This window comes from Haliotis rufescens, unplaced genomic scaffold, assembly GCF_023055435.1.
Source record: "Haliotis rufescens isolate VD_foot unplaced genomic scaffold, xgHalRufe1.0.p SCAF_9, whole genome shotgun sequence".
NCBI classification, from domain to species: domain Eukaryota; kingdom Metazoa; phylum Mollusca; class Gastropoda; order Lepetellida; family Haliotidae; genus Haliotis; species Haliotis rufescens.
The window spans coordinates 34602282-34625330 of record NW_025964383.1 but is presented as its reverse complement, the minus strand read 5'-3'; the positions used below and the strand labels follow the sequence as shown (position 1 = coordinate 34625330).

Here is a 23049-nt window from a genome sequence, read left to right as displayed (position 1 = left end):
GGGAGGGAGTCGGTATGTCATATATGTTACAGTCAATGTATAAAATAAGTAAATATGTAAAATGACTGAAATGTTCACTTAGAAAATTTAGCAAAACGTCTTTTTGAAAAATCTCTCCATTTATTTAATATGACGAATTCCAAACATTTTTACGTTTAAACTTTTCACCCAGGAACTATAAATGATAGTAATAAAAGAAAACGAAAGTCAATGGAGGTTATCACGCGAGTGTGTTTGGGGGATGGTAAATATCCCGTATTAGGAATAAACATTGTATTTAGCGATCTGGTCATGCATACACTGAAGCTGACTGAAGTTTTATCTTTATTCAAACCTATAAAGGTCAGAAGGAATGTGTGCATAGTCGGAAAGAAATGTGAACATTTGTCACTTATAGAGTAACCATAGAGTTCTAGATATATTTTGCCATTAAACAATATAATCACGTGACTAACCACGGGTCCGGCTAGTCCTGTGGGTACCCGGGTCCTACTCTGTACCCACCCGACCCGAGTACCCGAGTTTTGACACGATCGCCAAATGTCACATTACCAGGTGAAGTATATGCAGACTGTATCCACCTATTCCTCGACATAACGCATTAACAGGTGAAGTATATGCAGAGTGTATACACCCCTTCCTCGACATAACCCATTACCAGGTGAAGTATATGCAACATGTATCCAACAGTTCCTCGACATAACGTCTGGCACGTGAAGTATATGCAGCCTGTATCCACCTCTTCCTCGACATAACGCATTAAAAGGTGTAGTATATGCAGCATGTATCCAACAGTTCCTCGACATAACGCATTATCAGGTTAAGTATATGCCGCCTGTATCCATCCCTTCCTCGACATAACGCATTACCAGGTGAAGTATATGCAACATGTATCCACAGTTCCTCGACATAACGCATTACCAGGTAAAGTATATGCATCATGCATCCAACAGTTCCTCGATATCACGCATTATCAGGTTAAGTATATGCCGCCTGTATCCATCCCTTCCTCGACATAACGCATTACCAGGTGAAGTATATGCAACATGTATCCACAGTTCCTCGACATAACGCATTACCAGGTAAAGTATATGCATCATGCATCCAACAGTTCCTCGATATAACGCATTATCAGGTGAAGTATATGCAGACTGTATACAACCCTTCCTCGACATAACGCATGACCAGGTGAAGTATATGCAACATGTATCCACAGTTCCTCGACATAACGTATTACCAGGTGAAGTATATGCATCATGCATCCAACAGTTCCTCGACATAACGCATTAACAAGTGAAGTATATGCCGCCTGTTTCCACCCATTCCCCGACATAACGTGCTACCAGGTGAAGTATATGCCGCCTGTATCAATAGACGGAAAGGTAAGCCTTGTGTCCTACTTTTCAAGTGTGCATAACACCTGTAGATCTACAGCAATGTCAAGCTGACACTCAAATACCAAACTTAGTGGGACAATCCAAGCGTTTGATACGTATATTCCACAGGCAGAAACTCGCTCCACGTTCAGGAAGAGAAGTCAATACACACCAATCTATATTCATACATTTCGTCCTCGATTCCTTCTCACGCAGACTTTTAACCCACCACAGGCAGAAATACAGAGTAGCCATACTACACGGGGAATCCCAACTGATATACGTCAGTTTGTTTCATTTCACAAAGTGCTGCACAGTTACACACACACACACGCACGCACGCACGCACACACGCACGCACGCACGCACGCACGCACGCACACAAACACACACACACACACAAACACACACACAGAAACCACAGACACGTATGAATCATATCAACTGATGCATACTGTGTAATGACACACGCACATGCACACAGCCACATACATGCACACAGACACAAACACATATCACACATATACATACACAGGCATGCGCGCGCACAAATATACACACACGCACACTCACACACGCGCGCGCACACACACACACACCACATACACACTGACATACACACTGACATACACCTTAAATACTTACATTCATATCACTCACACACACACGCGCGCACGCAAGCACGCACGCACGAACGCACGCACGAACGCACGAACGCACGCACGCACGCACGCACGCACACATACACAACATATACCCACATACATCACACAACACACGCACATCCACACACACGTATGAACCATATCAACTGTGTACAGTGTTATGAGTTTCGAGACCGGCCCCTGTTACTGCCAGCGTCTCAGCTTGTTGACCGCCTGTTCACACACGCACAATGACACCGGCAGCGAGTGACTTGTATGCTTCATTGCTGTAGCAGAAGCGTGTCTTACCTCAGGGCTACGCGAGGTAACAGTAAATTCTATTTTAGGATCAACTTTGTCAATGAGTACCCCAGCCGACTCGTTGGTCACCAGTATGCTGTCATCAATATCCGGTGCCCCCTATGACGAGCTTGTAACGTAGATACTCTCAGTATAGAAGTACTACACTAAGACACTACAGGGACGGAAAATCGTTGAATATGGAAGGTAAGCAATATCACACAGCACCCGTAATGGAGATGCAGGTATAGAATACACTGCAGATGTTGACAAAGACGCAATGGGTCAATGTCAGGCCAAACAAGTATGATTCAACTTATTGAAAACACACTTTATTTGCCAGCTCAGATTTGATAACATATATCGACATAATGTGTTGACATGGGTAGGGCACCTCACCCTGTGGCATAGTTTACCTTGGACGAAGGTTAGTTACTAATAGTTACCTGAGTTCTCTGTCATTCAGCCGTAGCTTGTGTCGCCCATGGTTGAGATAGCGTGTTGGGGCACTGTATAGAGATATTGTGTTGCATGTGAAAGCTTCCTTCTGGTGTAACACCCACTGACGTATGAAGGAAGTCGGTGGGGCACGGTTTGTGCTCCTGCAGATACGATATTAAATGTAGGTCACAGCTTTTGGCGATGTTTACCCTTTCAAATAGCTCTTACGAAACGGGGGTCTCACAGCAAGTGTGTTTCCTTGTTTGTTTAACGCCGTACCTGGAGACGGAGATGTGCAGATAGTCAAGTCTGGACCAGAGGCATTAATGATTGATATTCTGAGCAACGTTCGCCATCGAGAAAAAGTGACTTGCAACCAACCAAGTCACACTGCCTGGTCCTCCGATATTCTATAGTCGTCGCGAACGACGGGCAATAGCGTGTTTTAACCTGGTACCCCACCAGGCACATGTAGACAATCTGACACAGGTTAGAGACCCTCCACAGATGTGAGTACTACATGCACAATAACTGGAACATGTGTCACTTGCTCGCACGCAAGCTCGACCACCATGCCGCTCTCGCTCACTCACTCCATCACTCACTCACTCACTCACTCACACACACACCCATCCCCCACCAACCACCTCACCCACCCACTCACTCACTCACTCACCCACCCACCTACCCACTCACTCACTCACTCACTCACTCACTCATTCGCTCGATCGCTCACTCACTCAATAACTCACTCACTCACTCACTCAACCTCTCACTCACTCACTCACTCACTCACCCACCCAATCACCCACCCACCCACCCACCCACTCACTCACTCACTCACTCACTCACTCACCCACCCACCCACCCACCCACCCACGCACCCACCCACCCACTCACTCACTCACTCACTCACCCACCCACCCACCCACCCACTCACTCACTCACTCACTCACTCACTCACTCACTCACTCACTCACTCACTCACTCACTCTTTTCAGATTCATCCCAGGGGGAACAAGATGAAGAGGCAAACAACACCGAGGAGCAATGCCGGGATGTAAGTTATTCATATAGTGTGCCTAAGCAACATGATTATTTCCTTGTTTTTTTCACACGAGGCAAATGTGTTGCAGCTAAAACGTCTCCTCCTTAAATAAATAAAAATACGTTTCGTGATCTTTCATCGTACATTTATGTGTACGTGTTACATCGATCCACCTTTATATTGCATTCAGTAATGAAATACTGCGTTGGTCTGAAAACATCGACACTGCTCTCGGGTGAAACAATTGTCAGTGTGCTATTATGGAGAGGTGAGGTGAGGTGAGGTGAGGTGAGGTGAGGTGAGGTGAAATTGGGTTTAACGTCGCGTCCAAGATTATTGCACTTATATAGCGACGTGCATGCACGTGTGTGTGTTTGTGTGGCTGCTTGTAATAGTCCGGACTGATGCCGATTTATAGTGCTAGCTCACTGAGATACCATGCCGCAGTTTAACATGAATACCCCACATAGACACAGCATACTGACTCCGAGCCGACCAGTCCTTGTTTTAGCCCCTTAATGCCGAGCACTAGACAGGGTAACAACAAGTACCATCTTAAAACGTCCCTTGGTATGACGCGGCCGGGTGGACGCTCTACCACTAGACCACGGAGGCGGTCCTATCATGGAGAAATCATATTGTGTTTTCAGAGTAAGATCATGAATATCACTGATTAGATATATAATAAGTAGATAATTTATCTTGCCTTGTCAAATAGCACGACCTGAACAGTTGACATTTCCCCTCTTGGCTGCGTCACTCATAAAAATATGAACTTTGACAGACCATTCGATGATAAAAAACATGTTATTTGACACGTAAATACAAATGAGGTCCCATTGTTTTGGCCGAGTGAGACTGGTTAACAATGTTGCTTACAATGGGCATAAAATGTCTGATACTTCATCTCTAAACAGATTATTAAAAGAAATCTTCTCGTACAATTATCCACATGAATACGGAAACTCGGATGAAGTGGTTCTCAACGTATCTATTTTACCCAGACTTGACTTTAGGTCGACGTGTTTCTATGTCCAGTTTCACAGTCATTTGCTTTACTGATAAAAGAAAAAGGCGCGGACACTGACTCGATGCACAGGTTGGTGTTTACAATGATCATAATATAATATATTGTTTTATAATAATTACCATAGTTTAAACACAAAATCTGTTTACTGTTGATCATCAGATGGAAGCGAACGTCTTGATGATCTATCTGCAAGGTCCTTGAGAAACTAACTTGTCTCACAAGGACCAGTACCTTTTCAGATTTCAAGGGACCCATGAAGATAAGGGGTAGAATAGGTCTTCAGCAACCCATGCTTGCCGTAAAAGGCGACTATGCTTGTCGTAAGAGGCGACTAACGGGATCGGGTGGTCAGGCTCGCTGACTTGGTTGATGCATGTCATCGTATCCCAATTGCGTGGATCGATGTTCATGATATCAATGACTGGATTGTCTGGTCCAGACTCGATTATTTACAGACCGTCGTCATATAGCCGGAATATTGCTTAGCGCGGCGTAAAACAACAAACAAACAAACAAAACAATCTGATTTCAAGGAATTGGTTTAACATCTTTTGGGTATTTCTTCATCTACTTCAGGTTTTGAAGTACCTTCACGAAACTCAACAACATGCCAGTCTCCATGAAAAGATTCGCAATCTTGAACACCGTAAGAATACAAATGCTCACCAAATGCAACGCTTTCTTCGATAAACGTATGACGTGTTATGTATTTATGCATTTCCTTGAGAGAATCACCATCGTCAACTTGTATGATTGGTTTCACAATCTTATAAATGAGTAGTATGATTTCATCCAGTTCGTATTTTGCATGTTCAATACTTTTACTTTTATTTTTATTGATCCACTGTTCCAGTTTTGTTTCATATTAATTGTTAATACATAAATGTTATTGCAGTTATCTAACTATCCTAACGAACTGCGGAACCATTGACTTATTTCATGGACTGCCAAATAGTACCAGCTGAGGCAATGCTTATACTCTGATGTGGACAAAAGGTCATCAAGACGTTTTGTATGGCATATTTTTGGAAGGGACATTCTCGCATTCTTGCGATCTCATCTCGATCTTTGGAAACCAGCTAAATTCTCAAAAAGTGCGAGAATGCGGGATCGTGTGATCAATAGAACGCGACATATGCCCATTACAGTAACGAACTACGGTTATTGCGAACTATACTTGAGTTCGTTATAATCGTAGTTTACTGTATTCCATAGCATTGAGCTACTATTCAGGACTGATGGAAAAGCTCCATCTACCAAGGGTCTTGATCTGGAAGCAAATCCTTTGTCTTCACAGAACTGGAGGAAAAGGACTTTCAGAACAGACAGCTGCAAGAGGACATCTCACTGCTGCAACAGGTAAATCAGATCAGACTCGTGGATTCTTTAACGTGTCTTTAAACGTAAATCAATAGTAAGTGAGTGAGTATGGTTTTACGCCACTTTAAGCAATATTCCAGCAATATCACGACGGGGTACACCAGAAATGGGATTCACACACTTTGCACCCATGTCGGAATCGAACCCGGGTCTTCGGCGTGACGAGCGAACGCTTTAACCACTAGGCTACCCGACCGCCCCGTAAATCAGTGGAGGAAGTGGAGTAACTTCTTTAACTTCCAACACATTACCGTTTTTATATCCCCCTACCGAGAATTAATTTCTGAATCACTGAAATAAAACCAAGTAACAAAACCCTTTCAACGTTCATGAGAAGCCTTAAGACTACGATTCCAGCTATATCATGAGCACGTGATTATGCATCACTATCATTAATGATGATACCAGATGTTCGCGAACATGTGATATAGTGAGGGTGGGTTAGATCAGGTTATATTGTACTGATAGTATGATATAGCGAGGGTGGGTTAGATCAGGTTATATTGTACTGATAGTATGATATAGTGAGGGTGGGTTAGATCAGGTTATATTGTACTGATAGTATGATATAGCGAGGGTGGGTTAGATCAGGTTATATTGTACTGATAGTATGATATAGCGAGGGTGGGTTAGATCAGGTTATATTGTACTGATAGTATGATATAGCGAGGGTGGGTTAGATCAGGTTATATTGTACTGATAGTATGATATAGTGAGGGTGGGTTAGATCAGGTTATATTGTACTGATAGTATGATATAGCGAGGGTGGGTTAGATCAGGTTATATTGTACTGATAGTATGATATAGTGAAGGTGGGTTAGATCAGGTTATATTGTACTGATAGTATGATATAGTGAGGGTGGGTTAGATCAGGTTATATTGTACTGATAGTATGATATAGTGAGGGTGGGTTAGATCAGGTTATATTGTACTGATAGTATGATATAGTGAGGGTGGGTTAGATCAGGTTATATTGTACTGATAGTATGATATAGTGAGGGTGGGTTAGATCAGGTTATATTGTACTGATAGTATGATATAGTGAGAGTGGGTTAGATCAGGTTATATTGTACTGATAGTATGATATAGCGAGGGTGGGTTAGATCAGGTTATATTGTACTGATAGTATGATATAGCGAGGGTGGGTTAGATCAGGTTATATTGTGGCAATAGTATGATATAGTGAGAGTGGGTTAGATCAGGTTATATTGTACTGATAGTATGATATAGCGAGGGTGGGTTAGATCAGGTTATATTGTACTGATAGTATGATATAGTGAGGGTGGGTTAGATCAGGTTATATTGTACTGATAGTTTGATATAGTGAGGGTGGGTTAGATCAGGTTATATTGTAGTTTTAGTATGATATAGTGAGGGTGGGTTAGATCAGGTTATATTGTACTGATAGTATGATATAGTGAGGGTGGGTTAGATCATGTTATATTGTACTGATAGTATGATATCGCGAGGGTGGGTTAGATCAGGTTATATTGTACTGATAGTATGATATAGCGAGGATGGGTTAGATCAGGTTATATTGTGGCAATAGTATGATATAGCGAGGGTGGGTTAGATCAGGTTATATTGTGGCAATAGAATGATATAGCGAGGGTGGGTTAGATCAGGTTATATTGTACTGATAGTATGATATAGTGAGGGTGGGTTAGATCAGGTTATATTGTGGCAATAGTATGATATAGTGAAGGTGGGTTAGATCATGTTATATTGTACTGATAGTATGATATAGCGAGGGTGGGTTAGATCAGGTTATATTGTACTGATAGTATGATATAGCGAGGGCGGGTTAGATCAGGTTATAGTGTGGCAATAGTATGATATAGCGAGGGTGGGTTAGATCAGGTTATATTGTACTGATAGTATGATATAGCGAGGGTGGGTTAGATCAGGTTATACTGTACTGATAGTATGATATAGCGGGGGTTGGTTAGATCAGGTTATATTGTGGCAATAATATGATATAGCGAGGGCGGGTTAGATCAGATCATATTGTAGTTTTAGTATGATATAGCGAGGGCGGGTAAGATCAGGTCATATTGCAGTTTTAGTATGATATAGCGAGGGCGGGTAAGATCAGGTCATATTGTAGTTTCAGTATGATATAGCGAGGGCGGGTTAGATCAGGTTATTTTGTGGTAATAGTATGATATAGCGAGGGCGAGTTAGATCAGGTCATATTGTGGTAATAGTATGATATAGCGAGGGCGGGTTAGATCAGGTCATGTTGTAGTTTTAGTATGATATAGCGAGGGCGGGTAAGATCAGGTCATATTGTGGTAATAGTATGATATAGCGAGGGCGGGTTAGATCAGATCATATTGTAGTTTTAGTATGATATAGCGAGGGCGGGTAAGATCAGGTCACATTGTAGTTTCAGTATGATATAGCGAGGGCGGGTTAGATCAGGTTATTTTGTGGTAATAGTATGATATAGCGAGGGCGAGTTAGATCAGGTCATATTGTGGTAATAGTATGATATAGCGAGGGCGAGTTAGATCAGGTTATATTGTGGTAATAGTATGATATAGCGAGGGCGGGTTAGATCAGGTCATGTAGTAGTTTTAGTATGATATAGCGAGGGCGAGTTAGATCAGGTTATATTGTGGTAATAGTATGATATAGCGAGGGCGGGTTAGATCAGGTCATGTAGTAGTTTTAGTATGATATAGCGAGGGCGAGTTAGATCAGGTTATATTGTGGTAATAGTATGATATAGCGAGGGCGGGTTAGATCAGGTCATGTAGTAGTTTTAGTATGATATAGCGAGGGCGAGTTAGATCAGGTTATATTGTGGTAATAGTATGATATAGCGAGGGCGGGTTAGATCAGGTCATGTAGTAGTTTTAGTATGATATAGCGAGGGCGGGTTAGATCAGGTCATGTAGTAGTTTTAGTATGATATAGCGAGGGCGGGTTAGATCAGGTCATGTAGTAGTTTTAGTATGATATAGCGAGGGCGAGTTAGATCAGGTTATATTGTGGTAATAGTATGATATAGCGAGGGCGGGTTAGATCAGGTCATGTAGTAGTTTTAGTATGATATAGCGAGGGCGGGTTAGATCAGGTCATGTAGTAGTTTTAGTATGATATAGCGAGGGCGAGTTAGATCAGGTTATATTGTGGTAATAGTATGATATAGCGAGGGCGGGTTAGATCAGGTCATGTAGTAGTTTTAGTATGATATAGCGAGGGCGAGTTAGATCAGGTTATATTGTGGTAATAGTATGATATAGCGAGGGCGGGTTAGATCAGGTCATGTAGTAGTTTTAGTATGATATAGCGAGGGCGGGTAAGATCAGGTCATGTAGTAGTTTTAGTATGATATAGCGAGGGCGGGTTAGATCAGGTCATATTGTAGTTTTAGTATGATATAGCGAGGGCGGGTAAGATCAGGTCATATTGCAGTTTGAGTATGATATAGCGAGGGCGGGTTAGGTCAGGTCAAATTGCAGTTTTAGTATGATATAGCGAGGGCGGGTTAGATCAGGTCATATTGCAGTTTTAGTATGATATAGCGAGGGCGGGTTAGATCAGGTCATATTGCAGTTTGAGTATGATATAGCGAGGGCGGGTTAGATCAGGTCATATTGCAGTTTGAGTATGATATAGCGAGGGTGGGTTAGATCAGGTCATATTGTAGTTTTAGTATGAAATAAGTTACTCACGTTTACTGTGATAAACGTGTGCATTCGATTAGCCAGGTGTTTAAACGGTCAGCCATGTTGCATGATGAAGTGAAATCATTTTTAGCAAATTGCCCGTCCTCAAATGACAAGACAGATGATGCTCCTGCTATTTATTCCGCGACACTTCACTCCCTCTCTTGTCATGAAAATCATACATAAAATTCATATTTAGAAATGCAATACCTCTCAGTTTGTATTGCGACTCTTGTAAATTGTCTCTCCTCTTGCACTTTCCCATCGCTGACCTCATGGAGTAGGTGGCTCAGCAACAGCGTAGTCCCCGTGCTGTAATAACATAACAGTAGGATGTCCCAAAACATAATGAGGATATCTAAATAGCTCATGGATGGGTGGTCACCTAGATCTACTATCATCATTCAATTGTGGTTCGACTCGTCTGGTCCACTGGTTTTCTGGTCCAGGACATACTGATGTATCCGTGATAAGGTGGTCTGTCGTAAATCTCTTTTCTTCATGCGAGCGAGGGCACGGGTGGCCCAGTCGTCAAAGGCGCCGCGATTCGCTGTGCAGAGTTGCGTCCCTTGGGCACGCCAGAAACCTATGATTGTGGGTTCGAATACCGGTTCCCCCCAATTATGTTTCTAGGTTTGTCAGCACCATACCCGTGCTCGTGGGTTTCACCGAAGTGGTAAACGTCTGAGACCTGCATCACTTTGGGCTTTCCTCCCACATTAAGCTGACATGCCGTGATATAACTGGAATACTGTTAAAAGCGGCGTTAAACCCAACTCAATCACTCACTCTTCATGCAAGCAGGGGCTACTCAATGATCTATTGCGCCGAATATCTTGATGCGTCGCTAGGCCTTGCCAGAAGCCACTGTTTGTGACGGCCGTCTGTAAATAATCGAGTCTGGACCAGACAATCCAGTGATTGACATCATGAGCATCGATCAACGCAATTGGGATACGATGACATGCTTTAACCAAGCCAGCGAGCCTGACCACCCGATCACGTTAGTCGCCTCTTACGACAAACATGGTCGGGTTTAACGACAAGTGTGGGTGCTGAAGACTTATTCTACCCCGGATCTTCACGGGTCCAGGAGTCACTGATCGTAGGTCCGATACCATTTTTGGTTCTGATTATGACCCTTGGTATGTCAGCGTCATGTAACCAGTGCCCCTGTAGAAAATCCCCACTTGAAACCATGTTACCAACGACACATGTACAGTTTGTCAATGCCTTGTTGAAATGCATTTCACCCTTTTTCTCAACTAGAAAGAAGAAGAGCTGACCCAGATGTTGGACTCGGTGTCGTTGACGGACGAACCGCAGGGTAACGGCAACAGCTTTGCCTACAGCATGAGGAGGAACTGGAGGTCCCTGTCCAGTAGGATGAACCTCAGCAGACTGGGGAGGTCAGAGAAACGTAAACAGATCTCGACCGTGCTGAGCAACATCAAGAAAAAGATGAAACTACCGACAAGGCGAAGTAGAACGAAAGGTGACGACACTGATACTATGATTGTCCGGATAACTACTGTAGACGTGGACAGATTGAACATATTTTACAAATCCGAAAAAATGCTTTGTTTGTTTGTTTGTTTGCTGTTTGACGCCACACACAGCAATATTCTAGCTATTTGACGGCGATCTGTGAATAATCAAGTCTGGACGAGACAATCCAGTGATTGATATCATGATCCAGGCAATTGGGATTTGATCATATGCATTAAGCAATTCCGCGATCATGACCACCCGATCCCGTTAGTTGCCTCTTACGACATGTATGGGTTGCTGAACGCCAATCTTAACCCTCTGGATGCCGAGTTTTCTTTTTTTCTGACGCACATTTTCCTAAGATCTGAAAAGTTAAGGTTGTGCGTGAATTGCACTCACGCAGCACTGGATCTACCTCCGGCTATAAACTTATGCAGAGATGTAGAAAATTAAATTTCCTATCCGATGGTGTAAATTTAACTGCAAATATTAAATCGGTTTGAAAAAAAGACACTGCTAAGTGTTGTCCGAGAATTTATTCTGCGTTGAGAAACAGCAAATTTCGCCGCTTTTATCGTACATCGATATACTGTGCGACGATTGTTTTAATTTAGCTGTTTTACAGAAACTGTGAGCACACAAAATGCTGCCTTATATCTGAAAGCCACAAATTTATATCAAATTGGATTTATATGCTTATGTATAACGTAATACATTCAATACAAAAAAATAGCCTGCCGTAAATGACGAAAACTGATTTTCCTCTATGACGTCAAAAGACGACAGAGAGGTTACACATGGGTCCCGAAAATGTTCTTATGCAGAGGATTTGTGTATTTCTATTCAGCGTGGAATTGTCTCTTTACTTCATTTTTAACAATTTGAAATAGTAGTGGAAAACACGCTGTCAAATTCTTTGATAGTATAACGGCGCATATTCATATATATTCGCACATATGGTTTAAAATTGTTGATATATTTATATGTTTTAATTTATAACATTGTGGATTTGTCTCTTTATTTCAATTTTTAGATTTCAAATAATGGTGGAAAACACCTCGCAGTTCTGTAGTCATGTTGATATGCTCTCCACTTTTAAAAAGGAACCTCTTTACCGTAATATAATATGTCAAGTGTATATTTAAATAGGATGACATCTGACATCTGATGATCACTATCAAAGGTTAAGTAATTATTATCCTATTATATTACGGCATTACCATGTCAACATTATCAAATAATCAAAGTATATACATGAACGTTCTTCATATCTCATAATGTTGCCTCAATGAGTTAGCGATATAATTGAATTAAAATCAGTCGACCAATGTTTCCTTGCCGGGACGAGCTGTACATAAATTTCTCACCGTTTCGAAAGATGCAGCCATAAAATCTCACCATATCAGTCTTCTTGAGCACGACACTATATCTCTCACAGGACGACTTATGCTATGTGATTTAACATGATGGTGTTTTGTGTGTCTGTGCATTGTGAGAATACTGAACGCCTCTTTGAACAGCATTTAAGTTGAAATTATAATATCTCGTTAGCTTAATGTGTGAGGAAATTTAAAAAAAAAAATCAAAAGAAGTTTATCACCTTCGGAGGAAGGCAAAAGAAAATGGGAACTTGAAAATTGACTTTGAATTTTTTTTTATAACAAACGTTATCAAAACATTACAAGCTGAAAACACGGCAACATACGGTCCAAAACACAACTATGATATCCGTCTCAAATACATCACTATCGAATAAACATTTCTTGTTTGTTTCATTTTTAGCGACCATCGAACTTGGGGCATGCTTTCTTTTGCCCGGGTGCGTATTTCAGTCTTCATCTTTCCAGCTATTGTTGCATTAGTGAATACCGTCGATCAATAATGACGATGTTGCTTTCAGATGCTGTAGTGAAGACGGATGCAGAGACACAGACATCGAGTGCAGGTACAGCACCAGCAAAAGCGCACTGTACAATACATTTACCACCGTATCACAAATGTTACACCTACCACTGCATGAACCATGGTTAGGAGACAGACGTAATGCGTTTACAATGTAGTGCCAGGTTACCCGTAGATTAAGCCAGGTTGGAATTTTGACTTGAACGCGTAGAGTGAGGTTTCAAATGTTTAATTTAGCGCCCTTAAAATATACAAGTAACCTAGCTCTACATTGAAAACACTGATCAGTCTACCCTGGTTGTAACGCCAACATTTGTAAAGGACGATTTGAGCGTTTTAATCAGGGAAGCTATTCTACTTAGTCAAAATCAAATCATACATGAATACATGTACATTTAATAATGAGTTTCCTGAAATCCGTTTGAGTCAGGCCAGTCATTTGTAAAAACATCCCCATTGAAACAAGGGTTACCTCTAAAGCCAAGCCTCACTAAAGCTTTCAAAAGGTTTTATGGTAGACATGTGAATAACATTTACAAATTTGCCGCATCAGTGCTAAAAATGATGCCCGATGCAATTCCCTATTTTGACATGTACCGTGTGTTCCAGTGATTGTTCAGCTGAACAATTGACTTGCCCTTGCATGTGTTTGTGATGGGCACATCGGTGGGGAAGGATACGCTCACCTTTTCGCGAACACCAGGTATCATCATTGTTTGATGGTGATTCATAAAAAAACGTGCTCATGGAGTAGTCGGAATCGTGCAATCGAATCTGCTTTTAGCAGAGATTTCTAATGAATATGGACAAGGTTTTGTCGCTTGTATTATTTTCTTAATCAGCTTAAGAAAGGATTACACAACTCACCTAACTTTGCAGACTTACTGAATAATCACCTAATCTTATAAGCTGGTGTGCCGAAGTTAACCAGCTGGCAAATTAATACGCGAACTCTTTGGTGTGGGGGAAGATATTGAGTGAAGGGACATTGGTTGAGTTCAGTGGTTTTTCGGAATATAGCTTAGAATATGCTCACACATTTGTACATTATTATACTTCACTCGCATATGTTACAGGTACTTAGTAAGCCAACATAAAGTGGGTACCCTTAAAGACAATTAAGCACTCCTTGTAAGGTTTAGTCCTACACCGCGCGTTACTATTATGACGTCATATCGCTCATTGTGACGCAAACTATATGACATCACAGTCGAATATAGCAAAAGCTTTTTGTTGTACCTAAAATGCCCAAAATGTATTGCAACATATACTTTCAATTTTGTAATAACAGTAAATCTTTATATTGTAAGCTAAAAGTGTACATATAATTGTTAAAATACTGACACTTATTTACAAGGAAGAACCTTTCGTTAAATATTAGTTTCCGCGGTGTTGCGACCGTCAAATCAGCTGGTTAATCACATGTTGTTATATTGTGATTTGAAACCTCTGACCAATCACAGTAGAGTAATGTGTAAATTGTAATATGAATTTGGGAAAACATTCGAATCTTATACACAAAAAGCGTCCGAAAGCTGGGGTGTCCGGATTAGCGAGGTTAAACTGTATTGCTGCTTCATGTAGTACACGTCTCTAGTTGTAGATGTTGCCGTGCTGAAGGATAAAGAATCTCAGACTCCAGGTAAGGCTATGCGAAGGTTACACCAACACCTCCTACAGTTATCTCTTGTTTAACGCCACTCTCAGCAATATTTAAGCTATATGACGGCGGTCTGTAAATAATCGAGTGTGGACCAGACAATCCAGTGATTAACATCATGAGCATCGATTGGGATACGATGACCACCCGATCCCGTTTGTCGCCTCTTACGAGAAGCATAGTCACCTTTTAGGGCAAGCATGGGTTGCTGATGCGTTGAAGGGTGTAAGAAAGATTTTACGCCTATTTTGAACATACTCCACAAGAAAGGGGCTTGGAATTAGGTTCGAATCTGAATGTTTAGTGTCACGAGCAAAAGTTTTAAACTCGCGACTTCCGGACGGTTCTGTTCCAAGTTATTTGAAAATTACTCCTTAAACAAAGCGTAAGTATATGGTTTGTTTGTTTGATTGTTTGTTGTTTAAACACTACCCTCCGCAATATTCCAGTTATATGACGGCGGTCTGTAAATAATTGAGTCTGGACCAGGCAATCCAGTATATAAATATATATAAACCGCTGTGACATAGCTGAAATATTGCTGAGTGTGGCGTAAAACAACAAACAAGCCAAACCAGAGATACGGTCGATTACAGAGCTCCAGATAAGCTGCGTGTCTGCGTAAAATACGCATCAGAAATGCAGAAATACGCAGTAAAATATAACCCAAGCGTATCAAATACGCAACGAATATTACAGATACGCTACAAAAATAAAACGTGTGCGTATCATCAAAATATTGTGAAGTATAACCCTGGGTATTCGATTAGCAAATCAGCAACTTATTTTGAAATTATAAACGGGCATTCCGTCAACCTTGACGAACTCCACGATGACGTTACATCATGATCATTTGCCATCACACTTTCTTGTGGAAGTAACGTGGTATTTTTGAGTCCTATAAAGCTCTCGAACCCACACGACACCAGTTTGCAGGGACTAGATGAATAGTGTTTTTAAATATTTAACTTAAATACCAACATGTGTTAAAACTAGTGGTACAGAAATTTGAATACCCAGATAGAATTACTGATACCCAATGATTTTAAAATGCATGGGTAAAATACCCACAACACCAAAAACTTTTCTGGAGCTCTGAGTCGATGTTTGTTTGGATGTTCAGTGCTGATGTTGCAGGTGTGTATCCGGAGCGGGTGGCGGAAGCGGGTCCGGTGTACGTTCTGTCTGATGTCCAGGGGCTGTCGCGCATCTCTATCACGTGTAAGTGTTACCGGTGGATGGGGGATGAGGGATGATGCTGGATGTGTGGGGTTGGCATGACTAGGGTCCCAGTGGATGAAGGTGTTGTGGCACGTTTTGCACAGTTTAGTTCCTTAGTCCCTGAACATATGTTGAAATACAGGATCCACAAGACGTTCGTAGTGCTGCTGGTAAGGTGAAATAGAGAATCTCACCCGAGTGTCTTTTGATATCAAATATATCAACACGAATTGATAAAAGTGGAAAAATTCCGAGGCTTACCGAGGATTTTTGCCACTTTTATCAACGAGTGTTGATATATTTGATATCAAAAGACACTCGGGTGAGATTTTATTTATCTTGCAACATTATTCTTCCAACTTTTTCAATTTGTAGACAGTGATTAGCAGTGTCTTCAGTGTACAAAGTACTGATAACAGCTTCAGTAGCAGAGCCATTAATGTCATTTGATTGTGACGTCATGATAACCAGTGACGTCACAATGGTCTGCAAATCATTGTGATGTAATTTCATTGCAGCGATATCTACAGTGTAGATATTGCTTGATCTAATCCAAGCGATATCTCCTGTGGGAGCCAGTTTTGGATGATAAATGGGGTTTAACGTCGCGTTCAAGATTATAGCACACATATAGCGACGTAATGCATATGTGTGGCTGCTTGTACTACGATCACCTAATCGAATCCAACACTTGCATTTATTAGGCTTATAACACTAAATGCAAAGGTATGGCTAAACTGAAAGGCGGTTTTTACAGGTTACCAGGAAGCTTTTTCCAATCAATGAATATGACCAAGACTTTGACCCAAGTTGATTTTCTTAGGCTATCTAAATACTGACAGTACGCACACATGATAAACATTCATCTTTGGTCGCGGACCCTCTCTTAAATTTGGAAAAGTCTAGCTGTTTGTATTCATTCAAACCTTTCGACTGTGAGTGATCACTTCTGAAATTAAAAACGTTCACCCTGAAAGAAGTAAATATTGTTCTGTCATGATTCCAGGTTTTTTCTTTAACACGCCAGGAACGAGGAATTATTTATGATATATTATTTTTATAATTTTTTAATTAATTGTCCATTTTTTATGACGTTTCAAACCCTAACCCTATCCTAGCTATTTAATTTGAAACTACTGACACACTAGACGGGTCGGGGGTATTAGTGAGCCACGCTCACTTTTGCACTTGTGTATGTTCGTATTGGAAACAGGTTCCTTTTTAGAGGTTGCGGACTCACGGGGCTGTATCTGTTTCCAGGTCCCCACCAAGAGCTGGACACGAGTAGGGTCAACACCGAGTGCTGTCATGTCACTGATGACGGTCAGCTGAAGAACTGTCCACCCACTGACCATGGCCAGCAAGGACTACAGAGGTTTCAGAAATGTTTTGGGACATGTTCAACACCTGGCATCCCCCTGCCCACGACTACTGCCACGCCCCTTTCCCCAGCCCAATACTGGGAGGCCGAGGCCCTGGTAGATGTAAAAGACTTGGATAAGTTGTGGAAATGGAAGACGTGTCTGGAGATTGGCGTGGCGGAAGAGGAGTCGATGGACAATATGTCTCTTTACCGCCAGGCGGGTGTGTGGTGCATACGGGTGGCAGATTGTAAGCGGGTGATTTGTACTCAGATATGGATTAGAGGGAACCTTGTGACCTTCAATAACATTATGCCTCGATCTCCCGGAACCAGTGCGACCCTTAGCTTCGGCATTGCCCTGGACGTTCACAGAGGCAGAATTGCCTTCTTTGACCTGGATAGATACGTTGTTCTGCATAAGACTGATGTTGTATTCAAACAAACGGTATATCGTATGTTTAGTGTTCATCCTTTCTCAGATGAACTGTCTGTGAAGGTGAAACTCACCAGCGGAAATAACGTCGTCATGACTCAGCAAAAACAGGAACTGATTTGTAATGCACTCGCCCAATCATCCGTTGATGAATCCGAGTGCTGATTTTAGGACTGTGACGATACGTTTCGTCGCGACAGGTACATATCTCGATCGTAAATTCGTGATACGACACATGGAAACTGACACAAGCCATGACAGAAGACTCAGTTATCAGAGGGGGATGAATAGACGACCAACCGAATCATATTTGGTAGATTTGTATTAACTGATGGGAGTGGCTTGAAATCCCCTGTATGTAGTATTCCAGAAAAAATCAACAACATTTAAACAAATTTTACGTTAGCTGAACTGCCAGGCAAAAGAAACCATTCATTTGACCCAAAAAGAATTAAAGCAATCAAAAACGTAACTTGAAAACAGTCGACGAAACATAAGGTTCAAAACACAACTATGATACCTGTTTCAAATACATCATCGTCCAATAACTTGTTTGTTTCATATTTAGCCCTCAAACATGGGTGTAAACTTTCTTTTGCCCGACAGGGAATATTTTTCACCTGAAATATGTTATTCACCATCCCTTCTTTATTTTTCTACATCCCGAACTTCCGTCCAATTTCTTTTTAAATTGATCTCATTTTGATAAATGTGTAAGATGCCACCGATGCATACCGGACAGTTGGTATAAGATCATCGCATGTTCCTCCAGATGGTCGCAGGTGCAGGGTCATTTCATGATGCAAAGAAGCAGAGGATTATATTGGGAGGGTGGTCAAATTACTATTGCCATGGAGACCAGTGACGATAATTGATTTCGGATTCTGTTTGGCAAATAGAGAATGTCACTTTGTAAACAAACACAAACATGTTTCGTCCGAAAATCACCACAGACAACGATTTAAAGTATGGGTACTTAATATGGAAGTATCGTAAGATGTGTTTAGCTTTTATCAATGTGTGAACATATATAGAGGTTATCACGCGAGTGTGTTGGGGGATGGGAAATATCCTGCATTAGGAATAAACATTGTATTTAGCGAGCCTTGGAGAGCTAAATACATAGTGTTTATTCCTAATACAGGATATTTACCATCCCATAATACACAAGCTTGATAACCTCTTTATCATATAATGTCATTCTATAATTCTGTACTTGAAAATCGCTTTCCCTCTCTCACAAACATTGCGTAAACATTGCGAGTTTTCCTGCAATGCGCGCATTAATATTTACTAGTATTACGTCACAAGGTAAGTGATGTGTCAGTCGGACAGTGACAGTAGCCAATATAGTTCCAACTGAAATCTGTTTCTTATACAGTGGCGAAGCAACATATACGCAAAACAACAATTGATTTTACTTGCATCTCGCGGCAATCCATCGGTCTGTCCGCTAGAGTAACTGCCCTTTGTCAAAGGGTAGCTATCCTAACCCTAGTGTATGGGACGTCACGGCCACGGTCAGACGTTGTTGACAGTCGCTCTGTCCTGTCATAACGTTAAGAAGTGTAGTCAGATGTACACACAGCGACAAAACGAAACAAGGTAACAATTTAAACATATTTCGGCAAAATCCAACTATTTTAATTTGTGGAAAAGGTTTCAAGCCGCAGAGGTCTACAAGCACAGATATGGCTACTGATCCCGCTTGGCTAGGCCTAGTGCCCTCGCAAAATTGTTTCGAAATTTATGTCTCCAAAGTTGCCAAAACTTATAAAATGCCTTAGCGACGTCACAGTTAGACACTGATTTTAAGTATATTAGACTGTTCTTTTGACACTGATAGCAATTATCCCTGTAGTTTATCAAGATTCCCGATGGTTAATTCTGACTCGATTGCCGAATGACGAGGGCGACGCCATTTTTGTTTATAAACACTGAAAGTAGTCCCTACTTGACCTTTGATATTTGCATATCTATCCGCATATGACCCCAACGGATATCGTTTTTATCCGTAGGCTTTATCCTGCCGAGAAACCTACCCATTATATGATGAAATGCATATACCTGTTTCGTGTGGCATCGACAGATGATATCACGATACTCGGTGAACGTTCGTTCGGTGAATTGTTCCACCCCTAGGCTAGGTTCTTGTTTTTTGGTTCAAGGATTTTCATTGTGGAAGATTTGCTCAGTATGTCTACAAAATGGGTTGTGCAGTATTTTGGTAATCATCTTTAAAGTTTGATTTGGGCCAGACACTGGTAAAAAATATATAAAAACTTTGGTTGGTTTAAAAGAACGTACCGCGGCAATCACTGGCATTTTTATTGTCAAAGCGATCTTTATCGTCGTCAGTTCAAACAAACCTTGTCATTCTGATTTGATTTTCTTCTGATATTTCGAGTTTTAAGGTCGCTGGATCCGTGAACCAATCCCCAAGAATATAAGGCCATACATATTTATTTATAATATTCAATGTATTTTGCTTTGGTTATACAGAACTGTCATCTATTACTGAGTGGTACGTAGGAACGTTTCTGGCTCAAGAGGATTCATGTCATGATCTATCTCAAGGAACAAACCAAAAACCAAAAACATAAATAGAAGTAATAAATAAAGTGGAGAACCTTCACTTACATTGGTAAATTCTTACTGAAATTCGAGGTCACTACACTGTCGTCAGTGAAGGTCGAGGTCACTATACAGTTGTTATAAAAATGTTCTGCCACCATCCACGATTTGAGTGAGTTGGGTTTATCGCCGTTTTATAACAGTATTCTGGTTATATCACCGCGTGTCAGCTTGATGTGAGAGGAAATCCGTACTGATGCAGGTCTCAGACGTTTACCACTTTGCTGAAAACTACGAACGGGCATGACGCTGACAAGCCAAGGGTTATAATCAGGGCGAATCTGGGACTCGAACCCACGATCATAGAATGCACAGTGAATTACAACGCGTTACGCGTTTTGGCCAACCGTGCCTCGTCTTCAAATTGACTTGAACTTGACTTAGCTCAATCACACCGTCCAGGAATGGAGGGAGAGATCTCATGCTTACTTGTCGGGTGCCCGTTTGTAGACAAACCGATATTCAGGTTACACGATAACCGCGGGCAATCGATAGTCTAAGAGCAACATAAATAATATATAGGAACACCTGGTGTCAGTACTGATTTTCAGTGATCCATTCATATAATATTTTTTTAATTTTCAACGCAATTTTACCTTTTACGCTCAATAGAATCTGTTCAGGCGGATAATCAAGACTGGTTGTTCTCTAGCGTTAAAGTTTGATATTGACTTTTATTACTATGCACTGGTTACATACATCTCTCAGAGAGTAGTCGGGTGGTTACAGCGTTCAGCGTAGATCCGGGTTTCTTTTTGGTGTCCTCCGCCGTTTGTTTGTTTGTTTGTTGTTTAACGCCGCACTCAGCAATATTCCAGCTATATGACGGCGGTCTGTAAATAATCGAGTCTGGACCAGACAATCCAGTGATTGACTTCATGAGCATCGATCCACGCAATTGGGATCGATGACATGTATCAACCAAATCAGCTAGCTTGACCACCCGATCCCGTTAGTCACCTTTTACGACAAGCATGGTCGCCTTTTACGGCAAGTATGGGTTGCTAAAGACCTATTCTACCCCGGATGTTCACGGGTTCCGCCGTGGTAGTACTTGATCACATGAGTACAGCTTAAAGCAGCGTGAAACACACTTTCAGATCGACTAATGGTTAGGTTCAAATGAGGAATCGAATTTAATTACGCTGAAAATACAAATATTCTAATATAATTAATTGTAAACCCACAAACCATTTTGTTGTATTCTTCATTTCACAGCATCATTTCGACATGCTAATTGGTGATCACCCGCGATCTGCTTCTTCGTGCATTGTACTCTTTTTGTTGAGTTTTTGTGTTATTTCTTTTCTTGTTGTTGTGTTATTTCTGTTAATGTCATTGAATTGTTATAAAGACCCAAGCGTTATTGATTATACCTCGCCCACAGCGACGGCTGTTTTGAAGTGAAAATAAAATGGTATAAAAAATGCTCCAACGGTGTTTATACTTTTCCCCGAACAATCAACACACCTTCCAGGCTGACAATGGTATTATCAATCTTCAAAACACACAAACCTGATTATGTTGACATGCCTATCTTATTCAAAGGAACCAGTTGTCGCTACATAAACGATGCATGTAGCAAGATGCGGCATGGTTTAGGAAAGATAATTATTTCCTGTAGTTGTTGTGTAGGTGAGACGAAAGACGTTAAGATGAAAGAGTTATACAGGTTCCTTGATACAATGCGGCGTTATACGTGAACGTAGACTGGATACAGTGTAATACATGCACGTAGATACCGCAATGTTGTTTTGGGCATGTTGATGACGCACAAGTGGAATTATGAGCACACGTTGACTGAGAGATAGGGCGCGTTTTAGTTCAAAAGGAAATAATTCTTTTTTATCTATTATTCAACCAAATAATCAACAGAAATATTTCTTGTACCTATTGTTCAACCAATTGAATCATATAGGTGAATCAAACACCTTCTTCTTAGAATTGCACAAAAAGTATAATTAACAGTTTCTAACCTTTTTAAACATTAACCACGTAAGGATAAAACCGTCATCTGTGAGAAAACATAATAAATTCGATCTGTAATTATGCTTTTATCTTACGCATGGATAAAAACGTGCGCCTTTTCCCTTTTTCTAACGTGCAGCTGCATTCCATTGAGGTCGTCATACAGTGCTATGACGTCACGAAACATGGTTACAACGCAGTGACGCCGTACTTAAGCGACATGTCGTAAAATGGGAATTAATTTACGTTTTGTTTGTTATATAACCCCCTTTCTTTGAGGCTACAACTGAAAGACAATGATTTTCGTCTGCACAGCTTCATTCAGGCGATATCATTAACAAAATATGTTGTTAGATGTCATTTTGAGTATCGCAGTGAACACAAATAAATTTTACTTACGAACACACACCCTTAACAGGAAAGTTGTTATTCAGGAAACAATGTATAGGATTCTGCCCGGACAGTATACAGATAGAGAATC

General features: G+C 41.1%; 1 protein-coding gene across 3 annotated transcripts; it reads left to right on the top strand.

Annotated features, from left to right (window-relative positions):
- The first annotated feature begins 2294 nt into the window (after positions 1 to 2294).
- On the top strand, positions 2295 to 19061 carry LOC124147790. Of its 3 annotated transcripts, none has more exons than XM_046518550.2 (9): positions 2295 to 2527; positions 3763 to 3821; positions 5416 to 5485; positions 6137 to 6198; positions 11166 to 11391; positions 13288 to 13332; positions 14887 to 14931; positions 16087 to 16170; positions 17431 to 19061. In XM_046518550.2, exons 1-9 carry the CDS (start codon positions 2521 to 2523, stop codon positions 18129 to 18131), a joined length of 1299 nt encoding a protein of 432 aa, XP_046374506.2. In that variant the 5' UTR covers positions 2295 to 2520; the 3' UTR covers positions 18132 to 19061. The 3 variants fall into 3 exon arrangements, with proteins under 3 accessions (XP_046374506.2, XP_046374507.2, XP_048246749.1); XM_048390792.1 differs by lacking the exon at positions 2295 to 2527 and adding an exon at positions 3100 to 3270; XM_046518551.2 differs by lacking the exon at positions 5416 to 5485.
- Positions 19062 to 23049: the final 3988 nt, after the last annotated feature.

Excerpts from the sequence above, each read along its gene's own strand:
- LOC124147790 (XM_046518550.2), top strand. Across the intron at positions 5,486-6,136 it reads GATTCGCAATCTTGAACACC|AACTGGAGGAAAAGGACTTT; the intron begins GTAAGAATACAA and ends TTGTCTTCACAG. Across the intron at positions 11,392-13,287 it reads AAGGCGAAGTAGAACGAAAG|ATGCTGTAGTGAAGACGGAT; the intron begins GTGACGACACTG and ends TGTTGCTTTCAG.